Source organism: Centroberyx affinis, unplaced genomic scaffold (assembly GCF_046629955.1).
Source record: "Centroberyx affinis isolate AG114_WGS23_722 - 3 ecotype Tasmania unplaced genomic scaffold, CSIRO-AGI_Caff_v1 ptg001103l_1, whole genome shotgun sequence".
Classification (NCBI taxonomy): Eukaryota; Metazoa; Chordata; class Actinopteri; order Beryciformes; family Berycidae; genus Centroberyx; species Centroberyx affinis.
The window spans coordinates 276,701-286,273 of NW_027279646.1; the positions used below are offsets into that span (position 1 = coordinate 276,701).

General features: G+C 41.6%; 1 protein-coding gene across 3 annotated transcripts; it reads left to right on the top strand.

Moving 5' to 3' along the window:
- Positions 1 to 570: 570 nt before the first annotated feature.
- Positions 571 to 9,467, top strand: mapre2 (microtubule-associated protein, RP/EB family, member 2). Of its 3 annotated transcripts, none has more exons than XM_071523659.1 (7): positions 571 to 648; positions 5,033 to 5,160; positions 5,871 to 6,016; positions 6,181 to 6,397; positions 6,757 to 6,899; positions 7,598 to 7,756; positions 8,045 to 9,467. In XM_071523659.1, the coding sequence occupies exons 2-7, from the start codon at positions 5,040 to 5,042 to the stop codon at positions 8,141 to 8,143; spliced, it is 885 nt and encodes a 294-aa protein (XP_071379760.1). In that variant the 5' UTR covers positions 571 to 648; positions 5,033 to 5,039; the 3' UTR covers positions 8,144 to 9,467. The 3 variants fall into 3 exon arrangements, with proteins under 3 accessions (XP_071379760.1, XP_071379759.1, XP_071379758.1); XM_071523658.1 differs by lacking the exon at positions 571 to 648 and adding an exon at positions 3,042 to 3,275 and having other exon boundaries at positions 7,598 to 7,760; positions 8,052 to 9,467; XM_071523657.1 differs by lacking the exon at positions 571 to 648 and adding an exon at positions 3,042 to 3,275.
- The last annotated feature ends 106 nt before the right edge of the window (positions 9,468 to 9,573 follow it).

Sequence of the window (9,573 nt, forward strand, 5' to 3'; positions counted from 1 at the left end):
TCCTGCGTCATACGTCAAGCACTGTTGGCATTATGGTTTTATTGGGATTTGGATTGGATTAGATTGGCTATTGTTATAACAACATTGCAATGCTGCACCTTGCAACAATGTCCTCTAGTATCTTGTATTTTGATAAACCTGAAGCAGTTTTCGGGACTACGACTGTATTATTTTAATAAGGTTTCATCCACACATTCCTCTATTTAGGGATGGTTAATTTTATTTAATGTTATACTCTATCAAGGGAGGTCACCCTATGCTCTACGCCTATCTGCTGCACATCGATCATATACTCAGTCAAGCAAATAATTTAAATTGATTTATTTTGCAGTAATTGCAGTGGGACTGTTTCTTTTAAAATATGAATTTCTCCAATCAATAGAAAGGGAAAGTGACACGGAGTGACACGACGGAAAGCTGTCAGACGTACTCACTGATCAACGCATCGAGATATAATTGGTCGAACTCACAACAGATGTCACCACCAGGCCAATCAGCTGCAGCAGCGGTGACACATTGTCCAATGAAACGTGCGCGCGTTTTTAGCGTCATCGTCTAGCGTGAATGGGTGTTCGGAGGGTGGGGTGACTCCGGAAAATAGTAGCTTTTTAAAAAATCGCCTTGTAACCTGCGGATCTGAGTTCACTGGTGAGTCATATTTGCTGTGTACAATGTGTGAGATTTGCCTCGAAACGTGCATCTTAATATCTACACAAATTGGACCGTATCCATCTTTGTGTCGCCGGTTGAAAGCGTGAAGTTACTTAGGGTTAGTGCATATGTCGGCTGTCACTATTCTGTCAAAGTGTGGGCATAAACATAATTAGCTTAGCTTGAGGTTAGCTGAGCAAGCGGTATTGTACTGTATGCTGCTCTCTGATAACGTCCAACTCTCGGCAAATCAGTCACTCACTTGGTTTTGTCTCGGCGCTGTTCAGTTACATACTGGCGAGCTTGTTCAATCAGTTTCTTTCATTTACCAACGCTACCTAACACAAGCTAACCAGCCAGACAGCTTTGGAGCAGCCGATGAGACCAAGTTAGCATCATCTATAAGATTTGCTGAGCTACTTCGGCATGAGGTTGTTAAAAAAAAGTGTAGAAATCAGCAAAAGTGTCTTGTGTTTTCCATCCATCAGTAAGCCGATAACTCAATGTTTCAGACCATCAGCACTGGCTCTGTAGCTGTAGAACAAATTGTAAGAACATTGTGTGACGTTAGCTAGCAACCTAGTTAACGTTTACATCATTTTGACTCGCCTACATCTCCCCAATTTAGCTCTACCCCTGCATTTAGGCCTACTGCATATACGGTTGTTTTTTTTCTAGTCGTTAAACTATAGTCTTGAACAGCATGACACTGACAGCAGTCAGACTAGTCTAACTTGGGTCAGCTGCTTCAGATCAGACACATTCCTTTTCAATGCTGATGTTGTAAATGGCGAGAAAATACAGAAGAATTCACACGGTCGTTTTCTTTTTCCTCTATATAACCACAGATGTGTCTTTGGTCTTTCATATGTGGGCTGGGCATTTTGTTCCGGTCTCAGAGGAGTTCCCATGTGTGGGCTGCTGGTGTTTTATTCCCTACAGTAATATGCACCAAGGAAGAACAGCCCCCTACACATGAGGAATATACAGAAATTGCAAGCGTAAGCAAAAAATAGGCCCATAGGGTATGCATTTAACTTATTATGGGCTGTCTTACTCCATCCTCAGGTGTCACACTCTGAACATTGAGTTATAACAGGCTGTGTATGCATGCTGCACCTCTTAGTGGTGGCACTTCTGGCTTGGAGTTGAAATGTAGTGCTACATGCTTTTGGTGTTTTGCAGACATTCATCACTTTGTAGCAACCACAGTGGTGGCACTTGCGGATGACTAGATTATTAATTGATTATGCCTTTGGCTCTGCAGGAATTGATGTAATGACTGAGGACTTTTGACCTGGTGTTGACAGGCAATCCTAATTATCTGCCCTTCTATAAGAACTGTGCATTTTTTCCAACATCTTGAGCTACAGACAGATATTCAGCCTTGGTTTGTTTCTAATATTTTGAAACTGAAAGAGGAGCTCAAATGCACATTTCAACATACGTGTGAGCGATTGGTGTCACAGTGAAAGGTTTGCAACTTATAGTGTAAATGCAATTGAAAGTTTAAATATTAACGCTGGTGGAGGCAGTTACAAGGCCAATGGTAGGCCAAGGCATAATTCTTGCACTGTGCATGAAAGCTCATAGCAGTAGTCCCATTTTATGTGCTGATGGTGCGGATCAATGCTCTTGTGGAACTCTGACACCAAGTCAAAGTTTCATTGTGCCTGTTAAATACTTAGCAGACCTGCTGTGGTTCACATAAAGCTTGCCATTGTAGATTACTAACCATGTTCAGACAAGATTGAACTGCATTGGCCTTGCTGCCTGGCGCATTTTCATACAGACATTTGGACATCAGTAAACACTGAAGTGATGATACAGTCGCAGCAGTTGAATCAGCCAACTTCTGTCTTTATGATGTTATCATAGTGATCAATTTATATGGTTAGTAATCAAAACAGCATTTAATTATACTACGTCACACCCAATATGTGTGTTCATCATTTTCATCAGCAACACTTAGGTCTATCTAACAAAAGATCTGCCTGCTTTTTTGACCCATATAATAGTATTTGCATGCCTTCTGTTGTGCATAGTAACTAAATGATAGATACTCATAGATTATAGATATCATAATAGATAGTCAGGATTTGAGGGTGAAACTGGGTGGGCTGCATTTCCCTTTAATCACACAAGTACTTTTCAGTTGATTGGGAATTGTCCGAGCATTTGATTAAGAACCTGTTACAACGTTAATCTGCATCTCAAAAGCAAGAAGCAAGCTTTGCTTCATGACTTGATCTGATTGATGATGTCCTTTTTAACACAGAAATGATCAATTGCATTTGGTGTATTGAAATAGCCCACTGTATGAGGGAACAGGCAGCCACCCCCATCAGTCACGTGGGCAGGGTGCAGCAACGTCATTAGGCAGAGATTTGTGAAGAATAAGCAGACAGAAGGAGCCCGAGGTGCGGCACTTTCTTAGCATTTGCATCGTCCTTTTTTTTGGCCAGAGAGAACAGAATATCTGTTCAATATTTTAGAGACCCAATGCCTGGTCCCACCCAAGCACTTTCCCCAAATGGAGAGAATAACAACGACATCGTCCCGGACAACGGATCCAACATCATTCCTTACAGAAAAAATACAGTGCGAGGAGAGCGCGCCTACAGGTAAATCGGTGTAATGCCGCATTTGATGTGGTCTCATAAGATAAGGATTGGAGATATAATAACACTGCTGCAAAACGGCATTCAGGTCCGTTTGGCAGTAAGCGCTTCTCATCGTTTGTCGGTTTGCTTGTGCGCCCATCCGCAATTTTCTATCCCTGTTGTCCCCTAGTCTGCTGTCATACTAGCTCTATCTCTCTCTCTCTCTCCCTCTCTCCCTGTGTCTGTGTGACTATGGCGTAAATCGCTCAAGGCCCTTCCAAGTAACACCCGTCTGCTGGTGTAATAACGAAATCATTGGCACGGAAGGTCACCTATAATGCCCCCATTTTCCACTACAGTCGTGTTTAATGGCACGGTCAAATAGGAAGACGGGATCGAAACTCTCCGGCTGGCCAGCTTGTCAAATGTCATGCAAATACACACAGCCGCCCCTGCTACAATATTCCCATTCCCATCATGACATGACATGTTAGTTTAGCCACTTCGCAGCCGACTGGTGTATCACGATGAATGTGTTGGAATTGCGTTGTCATATGTGAAGCAACCCAACGCTATAACGTGCTGCACATGAGGGTTTTCCCAGTGTAAATTGTCCCAGGCATCCAGCCCAGCCCTTGTGTCCGGCTATCCATGGCTCGGCTAGCTAACAAAGCATGCTAACGGTACATCCGCTTTGTTGACATGGAGAGCGGCTGGCCCAGTTTCCTTCCCGGCGAGTCGGTGGAGGATCTGCTCCTGTCCTGCACGGATGTGATAATAACTTTAACGCTAAAGGTTATTACCCCAAATACCGCCGTTAGTGTTGGCTAGTGGATGGTGATTACGCATGATGCAGTAGCATATTAGTCGTTACCGTAATCCAATAAAGGGGGAATGTTTTGTTTGCAGCTGTCCTGCTCCTTCTCGTTATCACTGACCTAAGCCCAGTATTGCTGACCTGATTGATATTGCATTCTTCCTTTTTATAGATACGTTTGAGGAGGAGTACGCACTTTTAAATACAGGGATGTCGGCCCCTCGATTGTTTCTTTTATTGAGAAGTAAAGTAATACATGATTTTTTTTAAGTTATGCATTGATTCACTATTTTGTGACCATTCTCATGAATTGCTCATGACAGCCTAGTCCTGCATTATTATTCATCAGTAGCCCAAGGTCAAGGGTCAAAGCTTTGAGTTCCCTGATATATATGTTTTGCCACAGTGTATGCTTTGGATAGATAGTAAAGGTGTTATAATATTGTAAACGTTTGTGCAGTGTTGCTGTTGGGTTTCCAGTGGGGTTTTTTTTAGGGAAAGAGTCAAAGGGAAAATTAGGTTAGGGCTAGGGTTTTCTTATTGAAGTCATTACTAAATCTAATTTGACCTGATTTGTAAGTGGGTTTGAATGAACATCAGTACAGCTGCTCACAACAAGAACCTAGTTACAGTTGCTGGGCTTGCCTAGTTTGTGTTGTAATGATTATTAATGGGTCCTTTGAGAGGATACAGTATATGTTGCATTGATTATCTGCACTGGTTTATGTCTGACAGACAACATATCACTAATATAATTGTTTACCTTTTTTTGGAATTTGGATTTATTTGAATAGGAGACAAGATTGGTAAACTAACTGATCCATGATGTGACCAAACAGGGTCTTTAGTCTCAACATATTTGGCTTTGCTTCTTATTTCTTCATTGGTTTTAAGTGTTATACTTAATTTTTTTGTGTTTAAACAGAAGTCATCTGCTCATTTTTTTCCTTCTCTATTGTAGTTGGGGGATGGCGGTCAACGTATATTCTACCTCAATAACCCAGGAGACTATGAGCAGGCATGACATCACTGCCTGGGTTAACGATATTCTCTGCCTAAACTACACTAAAGTGGAGCAGCTCTCTTCAGGTGAGAACAAAATGATCCTTCAGAAACTGCTCTCTTTCTCTCTCTCTCTCTCTCCCCCTCTCTCCCTCTCTCTCCCCTTGCATGCTATATGTGTCGATGAGGCTGGTTGAGATGGGGAAGCGTGTTTTTTGTTATTGCAGCTTTGCATGTAACACAAGGGGATAAACTAATTTTGGATATAAGCTGCTAGTTAAAGCGACCTGGGGAAACATGCTCACCTATCCCTGGCAGAGAGTTGTCTATAAATAAGCCTGCCATGTCCTCCTGCTGTATCCAAGTAATCTAATCTCAATCACTCAAGGCCTACACACACACGCACACACATAAACACACAGTCTTTTTCTTTTCTTAAGGTATATGTTACTTGTTTAGTGTAGATCTCTATTTGGGCATATCTGATTTGCATATTGATAGGCCCCAGTCAGCCAGCCAGCCAACAGGTCAAACTGGTTCCCTGGTTCCATTTAAATTGATAAAAATCTAACTGAACTCAAATTCATAATTGGAGCCATGTTTGTGAGAACATGCAGACATAGTTTTTTAGGAAACATGATCAATGATCTGGATAGGGAATAGTTTCCAGAGGTTTTGTTGTTGACAGCCATAATACACTAGTCTATAGCTAGAGTCAGTTTTCCTTATTTCTATCGTGGCAATCAAGTTTCCAGCAAAGGCTTATGAACTCAACTGTCATTTTATTCCTTCTTTAGGAGCAGCCTACTGCCAGTTCATGGATTTGCTCTTCCCTGGCTGCATCAGTCTTAAGAAGGTCAAGTTCCAAGCTAAATTGGAGCATGAGTACATTCACAATTTCAAAGTGTTACAGGCATCCTTCAAAAGGATGAATGTGGACAAGGTGGGTTTGCTAAACCTTATTTGTACCTTGTTAAATTTGCGAACTTTGTATTGTTGTTCCATGTGTGCTTTACCATGCATGTACATTCATTGTACATTCAAATTCAGATGCTTGAATTTAAAGGTTACCTACTTTTTGTCCTCTTTTCCTTGCCCTTGATTTAGATTATTCCTGTGGAGAAGCTGGTTAAAGGCAGATTTCAGGACAATCTTGATTTCATCCAGTGGTTCAAGAAGTTCTTCGATGCCAATTATGATGGTAAAGAGTATGACCCGGTTCAGGCCAGACAGGGTCAGGATGCCATTCCCCCACCGGACCCCGGCGAGCAGATCTTCAACCTGCCAAAGAAGTCCCACCACGCAGCCAGCTCCCCTACTGCAGGTCAGATTGATCCCCTGTGATGTGCTGTGGGGTAACAAAATGATCTGTGTTGGATCTGGTGATTATTGTTACGAACCTTTCTCCTGATATCATATGGCCATTGTCAAGGGTTTTATCTATTTTCAAACTTAACTGATGTTTGCAGAGGGCAGGATATTTTTGAATTTTTTATCACTGACCCTGTTTTTCTATTTGGATTTCTGGGTTAGACTAAGGAACATTTTACATTCATACCAACACCACCTGTGATTACAACGTCTAGGTTCTATTCTTTTTCAAAGAGAAATTTCATTTTTCATTTTTAACTGTGCGTGAGAAATTTAATTTACTTACTACTGATAACCTTTCATCTGCTGCAGGAGCCTCAAGGGCAAGCGCTACCACACCCAAGGCGTCAACGCCGTCATCCAGACCCTCATCAGCCAAAAAGATCCCTGCAACATCGGCTCCTGCCAAAGGAGAGAAAGAACTGGAAGCGCAGGTCACGCATCTTAACGAGCAGGTACGTTTACGTTTTATTTAATTTCAGCAGGTATCAAGAGTTTACCTCTTTTGGAACTGTCGGTGATGTGATTGGCATACTTAGGAAGCAACTTTAAAAAAATGTTTGTGTGATATTTCTTTGGATAATCCAGTCTGAATGTCAAATGAGTCGTATCACTTAGTCCTTAAACATGAAACAGTTTCTTAGGCGGCGTTCACATGGGACATTTGGCACATTCGAGGACAAGTATGTGTTGAAAGCGCCTGGGTCGCGTTGCTGTGGGCGTGTCTGGAAACCTTTTGAAGCAGTCTGGACAAATTTCATTGGCTCATGAAGTCTATTTTAGCGGATGACGTTCACCTGAGCTCCCTCAAAAGTTAATTAGCTAGTTTCAACTTTTTTGATGGACTGGGTTGTGATATTTTCATGTACTGCTTTCCGTCAATCCATGTTATCCGTCAAACATAGGTCTCATTGAAATACATGGGATATTGTCAGTTTTTTGACCTATCACTAATGCTCATATGAACGCTCCCTTAGAGTGAAGCACTGGGAGATCAGTACAGTTCCATTCCTTTGCTACTCATCTGTTCATTGTCCAGTTGAGCTTGTGACTCCTTATCTGTTGCTTTTTGACTGTAACCAAAGTCCAGCCCATTGCATAGCTGAATATTGACGCTACAATTTATTTCTTTGGTTGTTTTGTTTTTTTGTAGGTGAACACATTAAAGCTGGCGTTGGAAGGAGTGGAGAAGGAGAGGGACTTCTACTTCAGCAAGCTGCGGGAGGTGGAGCTGCTGTGCCAGGAGCAGGGCGAAGAGAACGCCCTGTTTGTGGAGCGGCTAATGGAGGTCCTTTACTCCACAGACGAACAGGTCAGTCTGCTCTTGATTGATCCAAACAGGCTTGTCAGGGCAGCTGGAGGCAGTTCTGGTCCTGATTAGATAGGTCGGTGCATGCAGGAGTTGAATACCAGCAGAGCGTGTGAGCGTCTGGGTTTGGTGAAATAAAAGCGTAGCAGAAAAATCATGTGGAACTTAACGTGTGACTGACAGAAAGAAGAATCCAGTCTTTGTGTGGAGTCACTTCCGTTTGCCCTTGAGCAGACTTAAATTCAGTAGCACTAGTGTTAAGCTCTCTGTGCCCCTATTTTTTTTTTTTAGGAAGGAGCTGCAGAACTGGCTGAGGGAGATGGAGAGGAAGTGGACCAGCAAGCCCACGAAGAGGCACCAGATGATCAGCAGGAACAGGATGAATACTGACTGCCATCATCCCTCACCGCAAACTACACGCCCTTTTTATTTTGTGAGAACTGTTCTTAAGGATTTTAATTTTTCCTCATGGTTTCTTTTTTGTTCTCTTGAAGACTGAGCACATGAAGCAACCTCCTGAAAAGAAGCACCGTCATTTTTTTTTTTTTTTATCCCACTGTTCACTATTCTGTGTTTTTTCGTGACTGTTGGTGAAATGCTGTGGCAGGTTTGCTGTTATTGCCTCCACTAGCAGACAAGCTCAGACCATCACAGAAGTTTCCAAGGACTGTGCGAGTGAAAGGTCAATTCAAAATCCTAGATGTGATGAAATGCTGAAGTTCAGACAGGTACCTTTACCTGTCAAGTGCAAGTGTTAATTTGCCAGCTTCTGTCCCTTCATTTTAGTTTTTTGTATTTGTTTTTTTTTTTAAAGTTTGCATATCAACCATATTAATCACGAGAATGCAATAAGCAAAGCCCTGAAGGGCCCATAGTAGCTCTTATCTAACCTCCTTCCATATGTTGCACTGACATTTGATCCTGTATTGGACAATCTGTCCATAGACCCTCACCATATTTATTAAGCCTTAGGAGTAGTGTAAGATTCTACATTGCATCCTCATGAAGGGAGACGATACAGTCAGCGAATTGTGAATGAACTGTAGTTGTGTAATACCAGCTATGACTGTGTGATGACTATCTTCACAAATTTCAAGATTTCTGATAATCAGTGTGCTCAACAATGTATTATTCACACCATGTAAGGTGGTCTGGTGACAGAGGTTGACTTGGTATGCCATAAACGTAGGGAAGGAAGAAACCGTTATTGTGGATTAGTCTTATTGCAATGAACCATTTTTTAGTTTTTGAAACCTCAACAGCAACATGACACCGTGGTCTGCTCAGATTTCAGATGTTTTGTTTCAGGCGATTTTTGAACCACAGGTCTTAGGAAAGATGTGAGTCAGTTCACTGAGTAATTTGCCATGCTATATTCCGGTAAGTACATTGTATACCCTTTCTTAATGTCGCATTTACTATTATTGAACTCGGCAGTGCACCATAATGCTTTAGTCATATATTATTGTGTAAATGAAAAGGAATGTAAACATGTACTGTCAATAATTATGAATAGTAAATGTTTTTTTCATGTCCCACTCATTATGCATTCCCCAAAACGTGTTGCATGTTTGCATTTTATTTGTGAATAACTTGACCTGCTTTTTACATATTTAATAAAAAAACTATGTTAAGTGAGCTTTTGTATGTTTAACCTGCTGTTTGAAAGATGTTGAGATTCGGATGGATTTGCTGTAATAAAATCTTTCACGTTTGAGTCCAAGGGAGTGGTTCAATATGTTGTCATATCACTCCGACAATGACCTTTTTGATATAAGTAACTAGCCTCGGTCAAGAGCCTTAATATGGTATTTCTGGGA

Coding starts and splice junctions, on each gene's coding strand:
- mapre2 (XM_071523657.1), top strand. CDS start 3,154: ATGCCTGGTCCCACCCAAGCACTTTCCCCAAATGGAGAGAATAACAAC. Junction 5,161..5,870: donor AGTGGAGCAGCTCTCTTCAG/GTGAGAACAAAA, acceptor TTCCTTCTTTAG/GAGCAGCCTACTGCCAGTTC. Junction 6,398..6,756: donor AGCCAGCTCCCCTACTGCAG/GTCAGATTGATC, acceptor CATCTGCTGCAG/GAGCCTCAAGGGCAAGCGCT.